Below are 25,112 nucleotides of genomic sequence, written 5' to 3' on the forward strand. Positions count from 1 at the left end.
ACAACCTGGAAGAAATGGAAAAATTCTTAGAAAAGCAAATCTTTCTGAGACTGAACCAGGAAGAAATAGAAAATATAAACAGACCAATCATGAGCAGTGAAATTGAAACTGTGATTAAAAATCTTCCAACAAACAACAGCCCAGGACCCGATGGCTTCACAGGTGAATTCTATCAAACACTTAGAGAAGAGCTAACACCTAGCCTTCTCAAGCTCTTCAAAAATACAGCAGAGGGATGAACACTTCCAAACTCATTCTATTAGGCCACCATCACCCTGACACCAAAACCAGACAAAGATGTCACAAAAAAGAAAGCTACAGGCCAATATCCTGATGAACACAGATGCAAAAACCTTCAACAAAATACTAGCAAACAGACTCCAACAGCACATTAGAAGGATCACACGCCAGGATAAAGTGTGGTTTATCCCAGGAATGCAAGGATTCTTCAGTATACCCAAATCAATCAACGTGATACACCATATTAACAAACTGAAGAATAAAAACCATATGATCATCTCAATAGATGTAGAAAAAGCTTTCGAAAAAATTCAACACCCATGTATGATAAAAACTCTCCAGAAAGCGGGCATAGAGGGAACCTGCCTCAACATAATATAGGCCATATATGACAAACCCACAGCCAACATCGTTCTCAATGGCGAAAAACTGAAACCATTTCCTCTAAGATCAGGAACAAGACAAGGTTACCCACTCTCACCACTGTTATTCAACATAGTTTTGGAAGTTTTAGCCACAGCAGTCAGAGAAGAAAAAGAAATAAAAGGAATCCACATAGGAAAAGAAGAAGTAAAACTGTCACTGTTTGCAGATGACATGATACTATACATAGAGAATCCTAAAGATGCTACCAGAAAACTACTAGAGCTAATCAATGAATTTGGTAAAGTAGCAGGATACAAAAGTAATGCACAGAAATCTCTTGCATTCCTATACAATGACGATGAAAAATCTAAAAGAGAAATTAAGGAAACACTCCCATTTACCATTGCAACAAAAAGAATAAAATACCTAGAGATAAAACTACCTAAGGAGACAAAAGACCTGTATGCAGAGAACTAAAAGACACTGATGAAAGAAATTAAAGACGATACAAACAGATGGAGAGATATACCATGTTTTTGGATTGGAAGAATCAATATTGTGAAAATGACTATACTACCCAAAGCAATCTACAGATTCAATGCAATCCCTATCAAACTACCACTGGCATTTTTCACAGAACTAGAACAAAAAATTTCACAATTTGTATGGAAACACAAAAGACCCTGAATAGCCAAAGCAATCTTGAGAAAGAAAAACGGAGCTGGAGGAATCAGGCTCCCTGACTTCAGACTATACTACAAAGCTACAGTAATCAAGACAGTACGGTACTGGCACAAAAACAGAAATATACATCAATGGAACAGGATAGAAAGCCCAGAGATAAACCCACACACATATGGTCACCTTATTTTTGATAAAGGAGGCAAGAATATACAGTGGAGAAAAGACAGCCTCTTCAATAAGTGGTGCTGGGAAAACTGGACAGCTACATGTAAAAGAATGAAATTAGAACACTCCCTAACACCATACACAAAAATAAACTCAAAATGGATTAAAGACCTAAATGTAAGGCCAGACACTATAAAACTCTTAGAGGAAAACATAGGCAAAACACTCTATGATATACATCACAGCAAGATCCTTTTTGACCCACCTCCTAGAGAAATGGAAGTAAAAGCAAAAATAAACAAATGGGACCTAATGAAACTTAAAAGCTTTCACACAGCAAAGGAAACCATCAAAAAGACAACCCTCAGAATGGGAGAAGATATTTGTAAACGAAGCAGTGGACAAAGGATTAATCTCCAAAATATACAAGCAGCTCATGCAGCTCAGTATCAAAAAAACAAACAACCCAATCCAAAAATGGGCAGAAGACCTAAATAGACATTTCTCCAAAGAACATATACAGATTGCCAATAAACACATGAAAGGATGCTCAACATCACTAATCATTAGCGAAATGCAAATCAAAACTACAATGAGGTATCATCTCACACCGGTCAGAATGGCTATCATCAAAAAATCTACAACAGTAAATGCTGGAGAGGGTGTGGAGAAACGGGAACCCTCTTCCACTGTTGGTGGGTATGTAAATTGAAACAGCCACTATGGAGAACAGTATGGAGGTTCCTTAAAAAACTAAAACTAGAACTACCATACGACCCAGCAATCCCACTACTGGGCATACACCTTGAGAAAACCATAATTCAGAAAGAGTCATGTTGGGCTTCCCTGGTAGCACAATTGTTAAGAATTCACCTGCCAATGCAGTGGACACGGGTTCGAGCCCTGGTCTGGGAAGATCCCACATGCCACGGAGCAACTAAGCCTGTGTGCCCCAACTACTGAGCCTGTGCTCTAGAGCCCATGAGCCAAAACTACTGAGCCTGCGCGCCACAACTAATGAAGCCCACGTGCCTAGAGTCCATGCTCCGCAACAAGAGAAGCCACCACAATGAGAAGCCCGCATACCGCAATGAAGAGTAGCCCCCGCTTGCAGCAATCAGAGAAAGCCCGCACACGGCAATAAAGACCCAACACAGCCATAAATAAATAAATTTATTTATTTATTTATTAAAAAAACAAAAAACTAAAACAAAACAAAAAAGAGTCGTGTACCATAATGTTCACTGCAGCACTATTTACAATAGCCAGGACTTGGAAGCAACCTAAGTGTCCATCGATAGATGAATGGATAAAGAAGATGCAGCACATATATACAATGGAATATTACTCAGCCATAAAGAGAAACGAAATTGAGTTATTTGTAGTGAGGTGGATGGACCTAGAGTCTGTCATACAGAGTGAAGTCAGTCAGAAAGAGAAAAACAAATACCATATGCTAACACATACATACGGAATCTTAAAACAAACAAACAAAAAGGTTCTGAAGAGCCTAGGGGCAGGATAGGAATAAAGACGCAGACGTAGAGAATGGACTTGAGGACACGGGGAGGGGGAAGGGTAAGCTGGGACGAAGTGAGAGAGTAGCACTGACATATATACACTACCAAATGTAAAACAGCTAGCTAGTGGGAAGCAGCTGCATAGCACAGGGAGATCAGCTTGGTGCTTTGTGACCACCTAGACGGGTGGGATATGGAGGGTGGGAGGGAGACACAAGAGGGAGGGGATATGGGTATATATGTATACATATAATTGATTCACTTTGTTATACAGCAGAAACTAACACAACATTGTAAAGCAACTATACTTCAATAAAGATGTTTTAAAAAAAAAAGACTTAAAGATGACCTGATCAGAAAACAAGAAGCAAAGTACAGACAAAACTACAAGGGGTCAAAATAAGAGAGTTATCAGACACAGATTTTAAAATAACTATGCTGAGTATGCGCAAGAAAAGGCAAGATTGAAAACCCTGGCAGAAAATTAAAATTATAAAAATGAACTATATAGGAATTCTGAAGCTTAGAAATACAGATACTGAAGTTAATAACTTAATGGATGAGTTTACCACCACGGAGACTTGGAAGAGAAATTCAGTATGCTAGAAAAATAGGTCAGAAAACATCCCAAATGAAGCTAAGAGAGAGAAAAATGTGGAAAATGCAGATAATAAACAAGACATAGGGAAATGTATTGAAAAGGCTAATCATATACGTAGAGTCCTAGAATGGGACAAACGCCATATCTGAAGAGATAATGCCTGATAATGTCTGAAAATTTTCCAGAACTGATTAAAGGCTTCATGAGATTTACACACTATAAATACTTCAAGAGAAACAATGGAAGTTATAATAAGGGAATGATATCTTTGAGGTGCTGAAAGAAAGGAATCTCCATCTTAAAAATCTATACACAATAAAAATACTTTCCAAAAGTGAGGTCCAAATAAAGATATTTTCCTATAAGCAGACCCACACTGAAGGAAACAAAAAAGGATATTCTTCAGGCAAGAGAAAGAAGATCCTAGACGGAAACCTGGAGAATAAAGACCATGAAAAGAGCTAATATGTACAAAGATCCAAATGAATACTGATGAATTATGTAACAATAATGTATAAGGTTTTAGATAAATATAGAACTAAAATGCATGACAACAACAGCACGTATTTGGCAGGGTGTACATGTTCTATGGTCTTTGCCTTGACAAGGAAAAGGAAAAACACAAATTAACAAATTTATATTATACTTTGACAAGCTAAGGATATGTATTATAATTGTAAGGTAGTAAATTAGAGTAAAGGATGATAAGCACCAAGCTAACAGAAGTGGGAAACTGGAGTAATAAAAAAAAAAAAATCCAAAAGAAAGTGGGAAAAAAAAACATGGAGCAAGGACAAGTAAATGAGACAGATTTAAACCCGAATAGCAATACCAACATTAAATGCAAATAGATAACTGCTCCAATTAATCTGACAACGATCATCAGATCTGATAAAAATATATAAAGGCAAGATGAGAGAATAGAACCTCAGCTAACTCTCTGGCTGCGCAATTCTCTGTTTCAAATTTTCAGTCCTGGAAACTGAGGTTTCCAAAAGAATAAAACTTTTTCTCTCAATGAACTGAAGTAAAGATGGTAGCTGAAGTGGCCAAGAGTGTTAGAGGTCAGTCTCTAGGGGCCAGGAGGCCAAGAAGGCTACCCCTCACTTTCCTACCACAGAGGAGTAGAGCAACAGCATACTGCCTCCATGAAGACATGTCAGGAAGTCTAAGAGAAACTACTTCTGATTTCTGGGTTCAAAAAAATGAGAATTAGGAAACTAACGCCTCTTAAAAAATCAATCTGCAGGTAAAAGAGCTAAACAAACATTTGTTTCATCCAGTTATTTCTAAGGAACACAAAACTACAGTTTTAACTGGAAAAATAACCACCATAATTCCAGTACCTTACTACCCATCCTCAAGTAAGATTCTGAGGAACATGTAAACTATGTAAATTCAATCCTAATAGGAGAGGGGGATAAAAAGCACACTTCTGACGGCTAAAACAGATAATCTCAGCTATCTACTGCAAGGCAGAAAAAGAAGAAATCTACCCACACAAGAAACCAGCTTAATGACAGTTATTACAATCCATTTCCAAATAAGTAGCTTACCTTTTATCTACAATTTAACAGATAAAGAAAGGCATAGATGCAAAGCTTGGTAAAGTACCACTTCATTTAATTTCCTGTATTTCAGATCTTTAAATATGTGATCCCAAATGAGTGACTACAAAACCTTGTTTTTATATATATAAATTTATTTATTTTATTTATTTTTGGCTACATTGGGTCTTCGTTGCTGCATGCAGGCTTTCCCTAGTTGTGGTGAGCGGGGGCTACTCTTGGTTGCGGTGCGCGGGCTTCTCATTGCGTTGGCTTCTCTTGTTGCAGAGCATGGGCTCTAGGCACACGGGCTTCAGTAGTTGTGGCTCGCGGGCTCTAGAGCACAGGCTCAGTAGTTATGGCGCACAGGCTTCGTTGCTCCACGGCATGTGGGATCTTCCCAGACCAGGGCTCGAACCCGTGTCCCCTGCATTGGCAGGCAGATTCTTAACCACTGCGCCACCAGGGAAGCCCCAAAACCTCTTTTAATTGATTATGTGACAGTGAGAACTCCCTTCATTTTAAGTAATCCTTCAGATTAACTATTCTACATCAAAACACAGGGATTCTATTCCATAAACTCTGTACCTTGGAACTCAGTAATCAAGATTTTACAGAAATAAAAAGGTGTGGGGTTGGTGGGGGCGGGGGGGCGGGGAAGGGGGGTTGTTTACAGGCATTGGTGGGCGGGGTGGAGGAAGGTTTCTGTTTAAATAGATATGCAAGCGGGAATTCCCTGGTGGTCCAGTGGTTAGGACTCCACGCTTTCACTGCCAAGGGTCCGGGTTCAGTCCCTGGTTAGGGAACTAAGATCCTGCAAGGAACTAAGATCCCACAAGCCGTGTGGGTGTGGCCAAAAAAAGAAAAAAAAAAAAGATACGCAAGCTATTGTGGTATACTAACTCAGAAACTAAGAACCTCAGGGTTTACAAGGATGTCATAAAGCTATCCAATTTCCAAATCAACACCTTGGGCTTCCAAGCTATTCTCAGCCATGAGGAACATTCTATTTTTAAAAGACTAGAGCCATCATCGGATGGCTCTAAATAGTTATAAATCACCTCCTTATATTGAGTTGAAAATTGTCTCTTTACAGTTTGACTTACTAATTCTATTGTCATGCCTTGTGTTCATCAAAAACTAATCAAACTAATATGTATACATACATAGCCCTTCAAATAGTTGAAGACAAGCTATCAGGAACCCCCATGTTCTCCTCTCCAAATCTATAATTTCACCTGCTATCTTAGGACATGGTACAGAATCTTTCTAATCCTTGCTACTATTCTCTAAATAAACCCAGATTTGTCTAAATAAACCCTTCTTAAAGTACTACCTCAAAATTCAACTCAGTAGTTCAGATGTGGCCTGAGAAGCCAGACCACCACTTCCTTACCAAGTTGCTGACAAATCTAATAGGTCCCATTCCCTCCTACCCCTTTCCCCTTCCCCATCCTTGTGTCATGTTACATCTCAAGTTTCATTTTCTTATTCTTCATGACCCTCAAGTTGTCACCATGGCCATCCAAGGCCCTAAATACTGTTCATGCTCCTTCTGTGAATCCTTCTTTCTGAGTCATACCTGCTAATCCTCCGAAGTCTATGAATCCTGATACTAATAACTTGGTAATTGAGTTTAAGGTCCTCTTAGTAAGGTCAGTTAGCTCAAGGCAATCACATTCTTCCCAGGCCTCTTAAGAAATACTTCAACCCTAGCAAAGGCCCTTCTTTCTGGTATCAGGAACCATGGTTCAGAAACACAAATCCAACAGAATTTCAGCCATTTACCTCCCAGATCGTCCCCTCCCTGAAGTTCTATCTAGAGCAGGAAAATATAATGAAAACACTATCTGCAGTCACAAGTCCTTCAGTTTCCTGGTCAAGATTTCAGATTCCCTAAAAAGATATCTCTGAAAGAGGAAGTGAGAGGGGAGGGGCCCACATCAGTCTTCAAAGATACTGATAAGGTTCTACTTCTTAAGCTTGGTGTTGGGCCTATGGGAATACGATTTAATATGACTGCTTAGATTTCAGGTTAAAAATATTTTTCATGTATTTTTTAAAAAGATACGTTCCGGGCTTCCCTAGTGGCGCAGTGGTTGAGAATCTGCCTGCCAATGCAGGGGACACGGGTTCGAGCCCTGGTCTGGGAAGATCCCACATGCCGCAGAGCGGCTAGGCCCGTGAGCCACAATTACTGAGCCTGCACTCTGCAACAAGAAAGGCCGCGATAGAGGCCCGCGCACCGCGATGAAGAGTGGCCCCCACTTGCCGCAACTAGAGGAAGCCCTCGCACAGAAACGAAGACCCAACACAGCCATAAATAAATAAATTAATTAATTAATTAATTAAAAATTAAAAAAAAAAAAAAGATACGTTCCCAGGGGTTTGTTTCACCATATGAATCAGTAAAAATACAGTCACTAGCAATTTCAGTAAATATAAACCAGATTCACTCTCTAGGAAGACAACCCAGTTGATAGCCACAATAATTTCTACAATAACAAAGCTGTGGGAAAACAATGACATTTGACATTTGGGCTATTTGAAGAAAGTTCAATCATAAATGAGGATATAAGCCCAAACAAGAATATACACACACAAAAGCTAAGTAAGCAGCTTTCAGAAAATTACTCCTTTTTGCAAGTATAAAAGTATCCTTTCATGCCTTTTGTTTTCTTCCTTCAAAACATCTCATATCCATCTACTCTCACCTATTCCTACCACTACCAACCTTCATTGCTCTTTGCCCAGATTAAAATCAAAGTCCCCAACTAGTCTCCCAGAAATCTACTCTATCCTATCTAAACTCTACTCTGATGCTGAAGGCATACTAATTCTTTTTTAAAAATAAAATTAAAAGCCTAACAGATCAATCATGCCCCTGCCTAAAAACGTCTGCTGGCTTTTTACCGCATTAAGGTAAGCCCCCAGACTCTTCATCATGATCTCCAAAGCCCTATAGTTTTCATCACAGATTTCTCCCCAGAAAGACTACAGGCTCTTGAAGAACAGGGATTGTTTAGATGCCCCACATCCTCAAGCCTTCTATAGCACCTAATGCATTGAAGTCCACCTAACTGAAATGGGAAAAAAAAAAAAAAAGTTTATCTGCAAGACAACTGTTACACAATTTTTTCTCAATTTCAAAGAACAGGTCAAAAAGAAGCTCCAAATAATTAAAATATAACCCCTTAGAAACACTTCCTAGTTTTTTTAAACAAAGATTTAAAACCACTACATTTAATCTAGATTCCATTGCTTTAACCTTTATTTTTTAGCATCTTTTAAAAACACTTAAATATAACACATAAATTTAGAAAAGTGCATAAAATATAAAGGTACACCATTACACACTAGCATGAAATAGTATCCATGCAACTACCACCCTGGTCAAGAAACAGACTATAGTCAATAAACAAGAAGCCCCCAGGTGTCCCTTTCAGCTCACAACTCCCTCCCTGCTTACCTAGATGTACTTGCTATGCTAAACTGTATGGTAATCACATCTTTGTTTCTCTTGATAGTTTTATTGCCCAAGTATGAATCCATAAGTATTTCTCATTTTTGTTCCACTAAGAAGCCTTCTTAGAATAATTTTTTCCTAACTCCTCCCCGTCCTGCTCCCCGACAAAATTTTTCACACCACAGACATACTGTGTATCTATTTATGTATTGTGGCCCTTTGAAGGGCTACAGACTATTGTAATATCTAAGACTTTTTCACTCCAAGGACCAATTTTCACACCATTTGGGGGAATACTGCCTCCGTGAGAATGCATGCTTAAATAATATAATTCAGTTTTACCTATTTTTGAGCTGTACAAATGAAATTGTACAAAACATGTTTTGGGAATCTGGTTTCTTTTGCTCAACACTGTGTTTAAGATTCGTCTATCTTATTGCACATAGCTCTATTCTGTTTTATGAATACCACAGTGCTCCATTCTATTGGAACAGACACTTGGGTTATTTTTATTTGAGGCTATTACAAACAATGCTGCTTTGAACATTCTTGTGTTTGTCTCCTGGTGCATCTAAGTACTCATTTCTTGCAGGTTATATATCTAGGAGGAGAATTCCTGGACCACAGGATATGAGTATCTTCTACTTTACCAAGTTATACCAAATGGTTTTCCAAAGCAATTGTACAAATATACGTTGCCATTAGAAGCATGTGGAGTCCCCTTACAATTTTCTTACCTTAAAAGAGAAGTTAAGCAAAATATATTCTATGCCTTCTTTTTCTTTTAAGATCTGAAGATCACTGTGCAAAGGACTATCAGGATCAACCCTAAGAATTACAAAACGAAAAACAGTTCAAACAAAAAGTCAGATTTTTTTTCTCACTAAACTCAAAAATGAACCATTCCAAGAGCTAAAACAAAGCCCCTAGGGTAAATTCCAAACAGAGAAGGTCTAAAGCTGCTCTATGGTTCCCGGAAAAACAAATTAACTATAGCCTCCAACTCCTTGGGATTAAATGTCCAAAAGGAGATCACAGTATTCTACATCTACTCTCCTAAGGGCATGCAAAGTTAGCAGTTATTCTAAAGGAAAGGGTCATATGTACATAATCTTCTCAAGATAGTCTGCTTCTCTCAAACTGTATTATTAGACAAGGGGTTCAGGAGAGAAATTTACCATGGACAAGACCAGAAAAAGTGAAATCACTAACAAAATCTAAATTTGTCTACAACTGTTCTATATATTCAGGCCCTACTCAAATTTCTTATTTCAAATATAAACTGGTTGTCACAGTCAATCTCATCAAGTTATTTATACACTTTTGTTTGTATAGTTCCTAATTGTCTCACTGACTCCATGAAACACTTTTTCCCACAGCTGGCCCTTCTTTTTCTCCTCCTTCTTTCTCACTTTACTTACTAAGCCCAAGAAACAGCTCATTTTAACAACCTAAGAACTATTTCTACAGAAACAGTAAGTAAAAGCCACAGTAAATAGGTATCAAATTAAGGGGGAAAAAATCTCCACTGTGATAGTCTACCATTAAAAAGAGTGGGTTAGCATAAAAAAGCACTTACTTCTGCAGTTTAACATGCCAGTCATATAAACTGTCATTTATGAGTTCCACTGAATAAATCCCTGTAAAGGTATAGGGCATGTTAGTTACTCTTCATTTGATCTTATAACTATTGCTCTGGTGTAAATGTATACACTAAATAGCCAACAAAAGCTACAAATTTTGCCATTAAACCATGGAACAACTAAGCTGTATTATAAATATTTTGGTGCTGGAGCTGAGTATCTTATGCCCTTAACAGATGGACAACTAAAGCCATCAATGAAGAGGATTTTTGGGGTTGAAAAACTTTACCATTAATTGTAAGAGGAAAAAAAAACTTATGCAAAATTATATGTACTTAAGACTTTTCTCCTATGCATATATGCAAACAGTTCTATTAAAATGGAATCCCTCTACATATAGTTTTATAATCTTTCTTCAACTTTTTGGGACATCTTTCCATTAGTATATAAAAATTTATTGTCAATCTTTTTAATAACTGTAGTAATTTATTTTATGGATAAGCCATAACTTAATTCCACCATATAGCTGGTTATTAATTTAATTTTTTGCTACTACAAATAATGCAGTTAACAAGTGACGACTGAACATATTAAGGTAAACCAGTATTCAAATATTTAACTTTATTATGTTTCTACACACAAACTTTTAGATTTCTTATAAGAGGAACTGTTAGGACACCAAAACTTCTAATAACCTCAGAAACAAATCTGACTTATCTTGCTCTCTATGAAGTAGGGGGGTTTTTTTGCTTGTTTGTTTTTAAGTAAGCTCTAGTGATTTAGACTTGATCACTCTGAAAAATTCTGAATGGATCATAATGCTACCTTTTCAAACAAACTAAAGTTTGGCTCTTTCTCTTATTCAATACTGTTAGACTCTCTGCAATAATATGAGGGAATTTTATTTCAATTAGAGAGGTTCCACAATATTTAAGCCTTATTGGGTAAGAAAGAACTCTTAAGTCAAACTATAAATTTTTAGAAGTAATACCTTTAAATACAATAAAAGTTGATTATGTTGTTTTCAAAAAAAGGAAAAAAAAACATAAAAATCAACTTGGCAACAGTTCTCTGTTCACACAATAAAACATACTCATCTTATTTACTTTCCAAAGCATATATTTCTTGTACCTTTCCCAGAAGATAAAAATTATGAGTTAATCCCCATCAGCAAGAAGACAACAAATTATGTGTCCATAAAAAACATTTTAAAAATCCAAACAAGTGAACTCATCCTATTTTACCCCCCACATCTTTTGGTAACTTGATTAAATTTGTGTTTCACATTCCTAAAATAAAGTTAATAAACATTTCTGTTTCTGTCCAGTTATAATATAAGAAATGAAGTTACTATCTGAAAATTTAAAAGGGCATAAGGACAACAGCAGAGATCCAGAGGTCCTTACCTGTTTTATAACTCTGTGATCTGTATATGTCCCTGAGCTCTTTCATAAGTCTATCTGAAGCTTGTACAGACCCAGACACTGCACCCTGAAACATAAAATTTGCTGTTTACCAGGATCTACTGATTTAAATAACTAAAGATTTAAGGTATCTGAACCTGAAATAAACGTTTACAATGATATCATAAAAATGGATCACCACTCAACATTTTAAGAAGTCAAAAAAGTTAAGTTCAATTAAATCAATGATCATGAAGTTTCAGTAGGAATATAAATTTGGGGCAGGTCTGATTCATTTACTATTTGTCATCTGAAAAAAAAAAAAAAACAGCTAACCTATGTTCAGATCACTATGGCCACTCCAATAGCCTACAACTAGTAAGGGTCTATTTCAAATTCCATCAATTAAAAAAAAAAATTTGTTTTTTTCTTTTTTACGATTTTATTTGGGGTGGGCAGTTTTAGGTTCACAGCAAAATTGAGAGGAAGGTACAGAGATTCCCCATATAGCTGCCCCTCACAGTGCATAGTCTCCCTCATTATCAGCATCCTTCGGAGGTACATTTCTTACAACTGATGAACCTATTTGGACACATCATTACACCTGAAGTCCATAATTTACCTTAAGGTACCTTTACCTTTTGGTGCTGTACATTCTATGGATCTGGATAATGACAAGTATCTGCCCATTATAGTAACATACAAAGTATTTTCATTGCCCTAAAAGTCCTCCATGCTCCGTCGATTCATCCCACCCCCCACCCCCGAAACCCCGGCAACCACGGATCTTTTTACTGTCTCCATAGTTTTGCCTTTTTCAGAATGTCATATAGTTGAAAACACAGTCTGCAGCCTTTTCAGATTGGCTTCTTTCACCTAGTAATATGGATTTAAGGTTCCTCCATGTCTATGTCCTGTCCTTGACAGCTCATTACTTTTTTTTTTTTTTTTTTTAAGCAGGGAATAATATTCCATTGCCTGGATGTACTATAGTTTATTTATCCATTTTCCTACTGCTTTCAAGTTTTGGCAATTATGAACAAAGCTGCTATAAACATCTACATGCAGGTTTTTGTGTGGACATAACTTTTCAATTCATTTGGGCAAATACCAAGGAGCTCAATTGCTGGATTGTATGGTAAGAATATGTTTAGTTTTGTAAGAATCTGTCAGACAGTCTTCTAAAGTGGCTGTGCCATTTTGCGTTCCCATCAGCAGTTAGAAAAGTTTCCTGTTGCTCCACATCCTCACCAGCATTTGGTGTTTTCAGTGTTCCAGATTTTGGGCATTCTAATAGATGTGCAGTGGCTCCATGCATTTTTGAAAATACTAGAAGACCCTCAATGTGATACATTGACTAAAGCAGTTCCCTTAATCAGACTATAAGAATCTTATTCTAACCATCTAGTTTACATATTAAGAAATTGAGAAACAGCATGTCCACATACATGCAACTGGTTTCAGTTCTTTTCAGTGTTCCAACTTCTCTGAAGATGAAAATGCACCAGTATCTTATCCTAAGACTGAATATGAATGGAACTATTTACCATAAGACAAAAACATTTAGAATGTCTTCTGAATTAAAAAAAACCTGACCTTGTAAAATTTTAAATGTTGCACCTTCAAAAGTTGCACTACACTTTGAGGTGGGGTAGAAAATCAGGTTTACAAAAGATATTACTTCCTAGCTGTGTGACTTTGGCTACATTACTTGATAGGTTAAAACCCCAGTTTCACATCTATAGAATAGGAAGAATATTTCATACAGTGGTTATGAAAATCAAATGGGAAGGCATATAAAGGTTAAAGGACTTCGCTTAGTTTGTCATGTGATAGTGTTCAATAATTTGTAGTTGTTTTGACTATAACACACAAACTGGAAGCAATCACAAGATACAGAAAGTATAGTAAATATCTTTAACTTAGACACTACAAGCTTTTTTTTTTTTAAAATAGTCAAGATAAGGACTTGGCTAAATTTCTTTGCTTTCTAAAGAAAGATCTGCCAATTACATCAATACAGTAAATAGGACTGAAGAAGTGACAGTAATCTACCTGTTTACAACACTTGTCATCTCCTTGCATAACAATTCATTCCCTGTGTTAGAGAACCTATGCTCAGGACAAAAGAACTGGTTCTCAGATTTCATGGGTTTGATAAATAGCTCTAACACAAAGGCAGTAAGTAAATAGTAAGTGTTGAGATGGATAGCTAGACTTTCATTTGATATTTCCCTACTCTGGGCATTTTATATACATTGTTCTCATTTATTATTTACAGGAATCATCTAAATGGTACATTATGTCCACATTATAGAATTGAGGAAACTGAAGCCACACAGCTGTGTTTGTCACCATGCTGCTTCACATAAAAGATGTTAAGTCGAAAGAAAAAATTACTTTTGGTTCAGTCAGGGCAGGACAAACCAGATGGCAACTTCATGAAGAAGAAAGAATTTGAATTATACTTTGTACGAGAGACTGAATTTAAATTTACACATCCCACAGGAGAAGGGTAAGGAGAGAAAACAGGATAAACAAGTTGGAAAGTGAATGATTTCAGATGAACAGGGTAGAAAGTGGCTATCAATAGATGAGAAATGTTGGGGGTGGGGGGAACTAGGGCAACAAAACATATGGCTGAATCTACAACCAAGGCAGGGATGGAGGGGGGTGGCTTTGATTGGTATCTTATTGAATTGCCCTGTATTTATATTATTCCTATATAGTTGACTCTTGAACAACACAGGTTTGAACTGCATGGATCCACTTATATGTAGATTTTTTCAATACGTACTACACAATCTGTAGTTAGTTGAATCCTCGGATGTGGAACCGTGGATATGGAAGGCTGGCTGTAAAGCTATACGTGGATTTCGGTGCAAGGTCAGCACCCCTAACCCCAGCACTGTTCAAGGGTCAACTGTAATTACTTAACCACAAAAGTCCAGGTTCTATATATTTACACATACTTACATTTAGATGGTCTTGCCTTTGAGTCTTCCTAATTTTCTCTAATATTGCCAAATTTTCTTTTTCAATTCCTTCATCCTCTGACTTTTTCCCACTAATAGGCTCTTCTTCCTTCATCTCATAATGATCTAAGTCTTCTATATCCTACAAAAAATAAAAAAAAATAGCTTATTCAAGCTTATGCCAAAAGCTAAATTATTCCTGACTCAGAGAACAAAGAGGAGAGAATACATGTATCCTATGAGTAGGGGAAAAAGCCTTCACATTCCATTCAAAAGGTTCTCTCCTTTTATATACTATATTTTAAAGCTAGAATCTGAGTAAAGCATATTTAATAGTTTTACAAAGCCATAACTATTACCAAAGAGCCATCTTAAATCGCTTTAAATCTCCTATTAAGGGGAACTTTTGAAACAGTTTAGCATGAGGTACCAAGAACCGTAACTCGACTTCTAGAAATCTATTAGATTCAGTTTAGAACCTAGTCTAAAATGTGAACACAGATTTAGGCATAAAGATGCCTATTTCAACTTTATAACCACAAAAACAAAATCTTCATGTGCAAAATACCAGAACAGTTAACTTAATTCAATGGAATACCAGAAGACCATTAAAATGCCAACAGAGCATAATGGTTTCTTCTGTATCAATAATGAAGTGAAAAAAACAGAATATAAAAATGAATATATAGAATCTTAATTATGCCAAAATAAGCACAGAAAAAAAGAGAATAGAAGGACACATACTGAAATACTAATAATTATCAATAGAGACATTTAGTGCTTTTCTTTTTCCAAGTTTTCTGTAGTGAGCACCTATTGATTTTTATAACTAGGAAAAAAGTTAGAAAAAGAATTTGAATATCGCTAAGCCAACATCTTTAATCACTACATCATTCTTCTCCCTCCTTTCCCTTAACATCAGCTCTTACATATTTAAAAATTCTGCATAGATTTGTATAATAAATCCTAACCTTTTTCTATTATCTTACTTCTAACTTTACCTCAATCATCAAAATCTCTAAAGAAGTAGTTTATACTTTATCTCCACTTTATCAAGCAGACTAATTCACTGTGATTTCTAGACCAGGTTAATTTAGACCACTTTTGTCCAGACTCAATGGTCTTTTTCTTGGACTGCCATCTCTTCAACTCCTATTACATTCCTTTCCTATTCATACCTTGTCTATGACTTCATGCTTCATGGAGCTCCCTTCCCCTGGTTTGCACCTTTCAGCTACAATTTTCTGTCCTACACTTGTTTTCTTCAGAGTTCTCACAAATACCCTTGGCCTGTATCTCCTCCTCCTCCTCCTCCTCCTCCTCCTCCAACTTCAACCTCAGTCATGTTCTACTGCACAAAATTTCTCCACTTGAGTATTAATCAACACAGAACAGAATTCATCATTATCGTCTTTACAAAACAATATTCACTGTACACTATTCTCTGCTTAAGGCCTTATCAACAATCACACCAAATATAAACATGTTTGTCTCTAATTCAAGACTTAGCCATCTGCCTTTTCTAGCCAAACTTGCTTTCCAAGACTCCAATACAGCAATCTCCTTCTCCCAAAAGGACAGCCTCCAATGCACCCAAACACACCATGCCCAGGGTTGTTCTGGGCCTTTTTACCACATTATTTTAGTTGCCTAGAATATCTTTTCACCTATCCTAATTTGATATCTCCCAAGTCCATCCTACCTTTCTAGATTTCTCTAAATGTTGCTGTCCTTTCTTTATATTATCTTGTGAGGGGAAAAAAGAAAGGTACATAAACTCATTGAGTACAATGTCTACTTTATTGTACATCGGACCCACGGTAAAGGTTTTTTTTTTTTCTTTTTTTTTTTTTTTATCTTATTTTATTTTTTATTTATTTTTGGCTGCGTTGGGTCTTTGTTGCTGCGCACGGGCTTTCTCTAGTTGCGGCGAGTGGGGCTACTCTACGTTGAGGTGCACAGGCTTCTCATTGTGGTGGTTTCTCTTGTTGCGGAGCATGGGCTCTAGGTGTGTGGACTTCAGTAGTTGTGGCACGTGGGCTCAATAGTTGTGGCTCACGGGCTCTAGAGCGCAGGTTCAGTATGTGTGGCACACGGGCTTAGTTGCTCTGCAGCATGTGGGATCTTCCCAGACCAGGGCTCAAACCCATGTCCCCCTGCATTGGAGGGCAGATTCCTAACCACTGCGCCACCAGGGAAGTCCCAGTTTAATGTTTTCTTGCAGTTTATTCCTAAGTTAAACTGCATGAAAACATTAAAAAAAAAAAATCTATCCCCCAAAAAATCATTCTAACTGGACAATGTTAAGAACTATTTTACTTCCAGACTCACAAAACAAACCAACAACTACTTTAGTTCTAAGGCATTCTAAGAAGTGTATTTTAGATTTAAGGTAATAACCTAAATTAATTCTAAGATCCAAACAGAAAAATGTTTTAAAACCAAGACTGTGGAACTCAAATCCTTTTTATCAGGTCAATGTAGAGACACAGATTTTCATTATGAAGTTTGAATTTAAACACAAAGATTCAGAGCCTGAAAACCTCTAAATTTTATCAATGGCTGGCAACTAAACTGATTTAAGCTCAGTGTCTTTGGAATTTCCTCTTTGATATTCTTAGATGATTTTTCAACATGAGATAGTTTTCATTACTTCTAGTGAATAGTCGCTGAAATGTCAAATTCTCCTTTTATTCAAACACAAAACTTCTGAAACTTCGTAGTTCCTACTGTTAAACCAAATCAGGTTAAGTACTGATTACTATTAAATGTAAATGTAATTTTAGTGCTAAATGTTAAGAGCTCTTATTTTCCATGAAATCAAATCCAAGGACATCAAATAAGCAATTTGCTAAAAAGCATACCATGAATTAGAGGTAAAGTCAGATTTTAGAAATTGTTTTAAATTCCAAATTCAATGTGCTTCTCATTATTCCACATTAACAATGGTTTATATAGGAGATTAGAAAATAAAATGTTCAAAAGTGAAGATAGTTATGAAATGTTATTCTTATATAGAATACCTACTTCAGCCATCTCTTCCTCTTCCTCCTCTTCTGAAGTCACTTCTTCTGCTATCCCATTCTGCAAAGAAAAAAGAGTTTGCCAGGACTACACAGAACAAGTAAGCACACACTGAGTACATCAGAAGATTTTAGGGACAAACTATCAATCATCTGTCACTGCAGTTCCACTAAGAGCTTATTAAAGTTGAAACATTTACTTTTAAATTCAGCTTTGATTTGACAAATAATATTTATCAGCTTTTTAAGAAGAAACAATTTTGAAAAATTCAACTTAATAGATGCCTTAGAAATTAAGAAAGGCAATTAGTCAAATATAAAGCAAAACAGAAAAAAATTTTAAACATATTCTAATTTAAAGTCAGAAAACATTTTACACATATAGCTATGTGTATAAGGCTAATGGCTTCTTTTGCTTAAAATACCCCAGACGATGGGTTTCTTAAAATATCTACCTTTTTAGTTTTGAAAAGCCTGAATCTTTCCATAAATGCTACTGGCTTACATTTTAAAAGGTCAAATGTGTTGCACAGCCATAGACACTGCACAAAACTAAAAGTTATAAAGGGATAACCGTTTCACTAAGGAGCTATTTTTCTTTTTTCTTTTTTTTTTACATGTCATTTACCACAATACTTCTATATGAGACACAATTTAACACTCATTCACAACGAATCTGATGAGGTTTTAAGAAGGGCCTTCATACTTAGTTTTGTCAGAGTTCATAAAGACAAGCTTCCTGGACCAGAGCACAGTTCTCCAGGACACAATATATAAAAACTTAGTAGGATTTTTTCCCCTAGAAATTCTTGCTGTATTTGTTCCAACTACAGCTGGTAAGGATCATACTCATATAGGACGCCAACCTTGCTGGCCTCTTAGTGTGTCAGAACCAGAGAGAAAAGACAATTTTTTAATGTAACTCAATGCAGCAGAAATTTCTTAACAGATTTATCTCTCCCTTTTACTCAGGAGTTGGAAAAGTCTACCTGCCAGCACCTCCCCATTCACGCACCACAGGCAGAGCACAGGTGTGCAAAACCAGAGAGGGGAGGCCATAGCAGAGAAGACTGACAATTGCTGAGGACACTCATAACAACTGACACTGATCGATGGTATACCTCATCTATAAATGAGTAGATAACCAAGCATCACCAGATATTTGAAGAAAACCAGCAATCTGAAAGAAAGGCACCAAGTTGAACAAGCAGAAAAAGTGACCTGAAGCATTATTAATGAAGGCAATAAAAGAGAATTTAAAAATCTAATAATTGGAATCTTTAGCAGTAATTGAGAAGATACTGCATCCACAAAACCTAACAAGATTACTATGTAAAGAACAAGAAAGTTCTGGGAAATCAAAAAGATCTCCCCTCAAAGAAAAAAAAAACTCAGAGGGGTCAGAGAGAACAATGGACCTAACTGAACAAAATATTTATGACTAAAGAAGACAACCAAACTGTGACATTCCCCTAAAATGTGAAGAAAAAGGAGGTGCGGGATGGGGAGAAGGTGATTAAAATAAGAGAAGAGTTAGGGAAATGGAGATAGGAATACAGAGGTCAAATATTCATCCAGCATTCATTCAGAAGATGAGGGAAAGAAAGAGACAAATGTTGCCAACCTAAAGAAGGACTTCATAATAGCAAGTGGCTCTGAATGCCCCGAAGGAATGTTGAAAAGTAAAACCCCATACTTCACAGTTAAAGAAAAAAACCATGCCGACTTCCAGAAAGAAAAAATATAAAGAACTAAGAATCAGACAGGCATCAGACTTTTCATCTGTAACAACAAATACCAGAAGAAAAAAGTGTAAAGAACTTGGAAGAGACTCAATCATGAACTTAGAATTCGATATCTAGCTCCATCAGGATGGAAGCCATACCTGTGTTTGTTCAGCACTGGATCCTCAGTACTTACACAGAGTACTTTACACAGAGTCAAATAAATACTTGTTAAATGAATAATAAAAACAGACACAGTATTCAAGGAACACTCTTCATACACATCCCCACAAATCCTTTCTAGAAAAAAAGACATTATTCAGGGATGTATTTCAGAAAGGGGCAACCATGGAATGCAAGAAACAGCAATAAGCAAAGACAACAGCAACATCAACGGTTAAGTCTAAGCAATTGCTGCTAATGCAGCTGAAAGGTTACAGGCCATATTCTCTGACCACAGTGAAAAACGAAAAACCCCAAAGCCGTCTGAGAATCTTTAAAAAAAAATTTTTTCTAAATAATTCTTGAATTTAAGAAGAAATGGACCCTCATGCCCCAGTAATCCACTCTTAAATACATGCCCAGAGACATACTTGCACGGGTGTACCATGTACTACAGACAAGAATGATCATGGTAGCACTGTTCCTAATGGCAAACTGGAATCAACCCAAATGTCAGTAAACAGTCAAATGGATAAGTATGTTATGGTACACTCAAACAATGGAATAAATACAGCAATGAAAAAGAACTACAGCTACACACAATATAAATGAATATACTCACAATGGTGAGAAAAGACAAACATGAAAGAATACATAGTATAACTCTTAATATGAAGCTCAAAAAACAGGCAACACTAAACCATATTGTTCAGGGTTGCATATATGAGTGATAAAACTAGAGAAAAGTAAGGAGAGGATTAGCATACAAGTGAATGATAATCTGGAAGGAGCCTGCAGAAGATTCTGTAGTGCTAGCAATTTCTATTTCTTTACCTGGGTGGTGGCTAGGTGGTATAGTTGTCAGGTATTCACCATAACTTTTATACTAAACCTATGTCTATATGCTTTCAATACTATTATTTTGAACTTTTTCTTGCAAAATATAAGAGTAATACAAACAAGAGATGGAATCAAACTACTTAGGAAATACAAACTATTTAGAAAATAAGTATACTAAATTTTAAAACCTGTGCAATAAAGTCAAACAGCACTCGGAAGAAAACGAACACCCTTACATGTTTGATAAAAAAGCAGTTTAAATCATATTGATCCAGTAAACTAAAAAAGAAAAAGGAGAAATTATTAAGACTGGAGTGAAAAAGAAAAACATTCGATTTAACAAATAAAACTAAGGGCCAGTTCTTTCAATAGACCATTATAATAAAACAGACAAGCCTCCGACAAGTAATGAAGAAAACTTCAGGATTATAACCACAGATGAAGATGATGCAAAAAGTGAATACTCTGCACATCTTTCCAACAGCTTCAAATGTATAGATAAAGTTACCAATTTTTTAGAACCTAAAATTACTAAAACTGACAGAAGAAATGGAAAATCTAAATAGACTAATACACAGAAGAGAAAAATGGATCAGGTTCAGATCTTTGTTTAAATCAGGCTTTCTCAACCTTGGAACTATTGATATTTTGGGCCAAATAATTCTTTGTTATGGGGAACTGTCCTGACGTTGCAGGATGTTTAGTAACATCCTGTCTACCCACAAAAAGCCAATAGCACACTTCTCCAACCCGGCCAGCTGTGACAATCCAAAATATAGCCAGATCTTTCCAAATGTCCCATGGGAGGCAAAACTGCCCCCAGTTGAAAATTAAAACTGTTCTAGATCTTAGGAAAAAAACACAAAGCCTCCCAAGTCATGAGACTGCTTATACCCTGATACCAAAATGAAACAAGAAGAGCTTAAAAGGAAACAGACTATACTACAATCTCACTTAAAGTATAAAAATCCAAAAATAAAGTATCATATCTATTGTGTTCCACCCCCAACTACCAACCTATGTAGGTGCTGAACGTTTATTATGGGAATGCAAGGATGACTCAAAATTAGGAAATTTCTTCATGTAATTCACAAGTTATATCTTGTGAATGGAATTATATGCAGTCGTGAAAAACAAGGTAGATCTATATGTACTGTGTCCACGATATATTAAGTTAAAAACCTAAGTTGCAGACATTCTAAAGAAGCAGATTAAACATAAAATATATTCTTCTCCCATCTCTTTCCTGAGGCTCCACTAGAATTACAACGAAGACATACGACGAAGAATAAACACTGTACAAACACACAATGGTAACAAAAAATAAAAGGGGGCTACCAGCAGAAAAAAGAATTCACTCATGCTAGAAGATGACAGAGAATGGGAGAATGGTAATTAATGGAGCAAACAAGTAAAGCCATAGGATAGGAGATAATCAGGAGGCTAATTTGTCCCACAGCACCCTGGAGAGGCTCTAGACTCAGACACCAGGTACATTCGACAGCAGGAGTGATGGATAGGATTGAAAACGTAGATTAACTGAAAGCCTGTATACAGAACAAACTGTCCAGCCACCAAAACACACTGTTCTCCTTAAGCAAAACTCAGGCATACATATCTACCTCAAGCAAGAGATTATAAGGTTTCATGTCCAGAGAAACCAAATAGTTCCAGCCATCATTTATGATTATAACAGGAAATAGGGGGTGGGGGATAGGGGGTTGAAGTCAGCTTAAATTCCTCCTAAAAGCGATCAGTTGACAAGTCTTGGCAACAAAGAACTCCCAATCAGCCTTTCAGTATACCTCTCTCAAATATGAATGAAGAAAAAGAAGGAAAAAACATGAATAAGCAATAGAGAATAAATAGATATATGAGGAAAGTCTTCAAAAAGAAAAAAAAGACCAAGATAAACTAAAATAAAATTATTAAAGACTTATTAAAGAAAAATAGAGATGCTTGAGGGAGAGTATCAAAGTAACTCCTTAAAGACACTCGTGAATATATTACATTGATAAAAATAAAAATAGAATGCTATGAATAAGGAATAATCAGAGAACAAGAACTTATGGTTCATCTTTGGAGAGGACCCATAGTGAACGACACCTCCCAGCATTCATCCCTTATATGGACCCCTCCCACCATATGGGCTGGCCCTGTGACTTGCTTTAACCAATAAACATGGTGGAAATGACACTGGGCCAGTTCCAGATCTAAACCTTAAGAAAGCCTGGCAGCTTCCACTTTTGTGCTCTTAGAAGCCAAAAATAAAAATTCTGACTACCTTCCTAAAGAAAGAGAAGCCATGTGAAGAGACCCTGGAATGAAGCGATGTCATGTGGACAGAAGGGCCATGTGAGGAAACAGCAAGGCACGAGACATGTGAATGAAGAAGCCATACTGGACATTTCAGTGCGGTCACATGTCCAAATAACTACCAGTCCCAGCCACTATCTGACTGCACAGTGAAGTCAGCAGAAAAACTGTCCAGCTAAGCCTAACCAACTCACACAGTCGTGCGAGACAGAATTGTTGTTTTAAGCCATTAAGTTCTAGGGTAACTGGTTAAGCAGCAATAAATAACCAAAATAAAACTTAAAGTTATGACTGTTCAAATAAAATTTCCAGAAGTTGAAAGATAAGAAAAATGTTCCAGAATTTGAAATTAAGACAAAGAGACAGAATATAGTGATAATAAGAGATAGAAAGACTCAAGTGAGGAGGTCTAAAATCCTATTAGTAGGCATTCCAAAATGAACAAATAAAGAATGGAAGGGAGAAAGTTACCACAGAAAAAAATACAAGAACATTTACCCAAGAAGAAAGATTCAAGAATCCAAATTTGAGAAGGTCCATCCATACTGAGTGCCCAACAAAAATGGAAAAACAAACAAACAAACCACAACTCAGTACACCACTGTGATATTTCAGAACAGCAGGGAAAGGACAAAGTCCTAAAAGCTTCCCAAAGTCACACAGAGATGACTAAGACTCAGAATGGCATCAGGCTTCAACAACACCATTGACTAGAAGACAACAGCAGTTACCATTTATTCTCAGGGAAAATTATTCTCAACCTAGAATTATATATTCAACCAAACTATCAGTCAAGTGAAGGCAGAATACAACAGCAGTTACCATTTATTGGGCATTTACTACGCATCAGGAACTGCTCTAAATGATTTACATGTACCAACTCATTTAATCTTTGTAGCTCCCCCCAAATATAGGTATTACTACCATTTCCCCATTTTGCAAATGAGAAACTGATGTACATATTGCTAGGTAATTAGCCCAAGCTAATTAGGTAATTAAACCAAGATTCAAACCCATGGTGGTCTGGCTATATATATATATATATATATATATATATATATATATATATATATATATATATACACACACACACACACACACATATATATATATATTTCTTTTTTTTTTAAGAAGTTAGAACTCAGAAAATGTATTACCCCTTGACATTTTTTTAAGATTTTATTTGCGTAAAATCATTTCACTCAGGCAAAATGAGAAAAGGTAAGCCAAGAAAGAAGACATGAAATCTGGAAACAGTGGATCTACTACTCCAGCAGAGGAGACAAGAAAAATTTCAAGATGACAGCTTAACAGCCAGCCCAGAAAACAACGTGCCAAGTCTGGTGCAGAAGAACCAAAGGCTCCAGAAGAGAGGGAGATCTCATAGAAAAGAGGCAGAACATAACTTTTTTAAACTAAGAATTATTATTATAAGGAAGACATTGCAAAACAAAAAACTGGGGGGCTTCCCTGGTGGCGCAGTGGTTGGGAGTCTGCCTGCCAATGCAGGGGGCACGGGTTCGAGCCCTGGTCTGGGAGGATCCCACATGCCGCGGAGCAACTGGGCCCGTGAGCCACAGCTGCTGAGCCTGTGCGTCTGGAGCCTGTGCTCCGCGGCGGGAGAGGCCGCGATAGTGAGAGGCCCGCGCAGCGCGATGAAGAGTGGCCCCCACTTGCCGCAATTGGAGAAAGCCCTCGCACAGAAACGAAGACCCAACACAGCCATAAATAAATAAATAAAATAAAAAATAAAAAAAAATTAAAAAAAACAAAAAACTGTACAGAGGAAGTATAATAGAAAACTCTACATGACAAAGTTCTAATGATAAGTGGTGATTATTCATATGACTAAATATAATGATGTTTTAGGAAGGGGAGGTGGGTGGGTAAGTGGGTGGTATAAGAGCTAAATCTTTATTATAGTACAAATCAATAAATTATGCCTAAATAGGTAAATCCAGAAATCCAGAGAGGTTAGAAGTGGTGGTGAGCTAGTGGCTACTTCTGCTGCTTGGAGGAGATAACATTTGAGTTAGGACTTAAGAAGCACAAATGGGTATAGAGAGATGGCATTCCAGGTGAAGGTAAGTGAATAAACAAAAGCAAACAACTGCAGAAGCAAGAAACAGTTATGGAAACCAGGAACATTAACAACAAAAAGGTGGTGGCAGGGAGGGGGCAACTGTTTGCCTGTCATAGTAAATAGGAGCAGCTCCCAAGAATGAAAAGGTTATTTTTAGTATCTAAAACAAACAAAACAATTCAACAGGGAAACAAAAACTAAGTTCTAAATAAGTTGTATAATAATGAGAAATCATCCTAGTTTTACTTGTGCTTGAGACAATTTATTTTAGCTCTTGAACACTAGAGAATTTTTACTTTACCTGACCCGTGGGTAGTGGTTGATCTAGCATCTCAACATCCAGGTGCTTAGGAAGGTTATATAATCTGCAGAGTTCACATATCAACCACTTCAACTGCTGACGAAGCTACAAAA

General features: G+C 36.7%; 1 protein-coding gene across 3 annotated transcripts in view; it reads right to left on the reverse strand.

Annotated features, from left to right (window-relative positions):
- Positions 1-25,112, reverse strand: part of UBE2Q2 (ubiquitin conjugating enzyme E2 Q2) — a 68,277-nt gene that overhangs the window by 27,446 nt on the left and 15,719 nt on the right. Inside the window, exons 3-8 of one of the 3 annotated variants that reach the window (XM_082387038.1) lie at positions 25,000-25,104; positions 17,578-17,634; positions 14,552-14,692; positions 11,579-11,663; positions 10,169-10,229; positions 9,327-9,417 (exon numbers count right to left, since the gene is read on the reverse strand). In XM_082387038.1, coding sequence (XP_082243164.1) covers positions 9,327-9,417; positions 10,169-10,229; positions 11,579-11,663; positions 14,552-14,692; positions 17,578-17,634; positions 25,000-25,104 — 540 coding nt within the window. The remainder of the gene's footprint in view (positions 1-9,326; positions 9,418-10,168; positions 10,230-11,578; positions 11,664-14,551; positions 14,693-17,577; positions 17,635-24,999; positions 25,105-25,112) is intronic. The other 2 variants (XM_082387039.1, XM_082387040.1) reach the window with 2 other exon arrangements.

The sequence above is a fragment of the Balaenoptera borealis genome, assembly GCF_965194805.1.
Source record: "Balaenoptera borealis genome assembly, chromosome: 3".
In the NCBI taxonomy this organism is placed as follows: domain Eukaryota; kingdom Metazoa; phylum Chordata; class Mammalia; order Artiodactyla; family Balaenopteridae; genus Balaenoptera; species Balaenoptera borealis.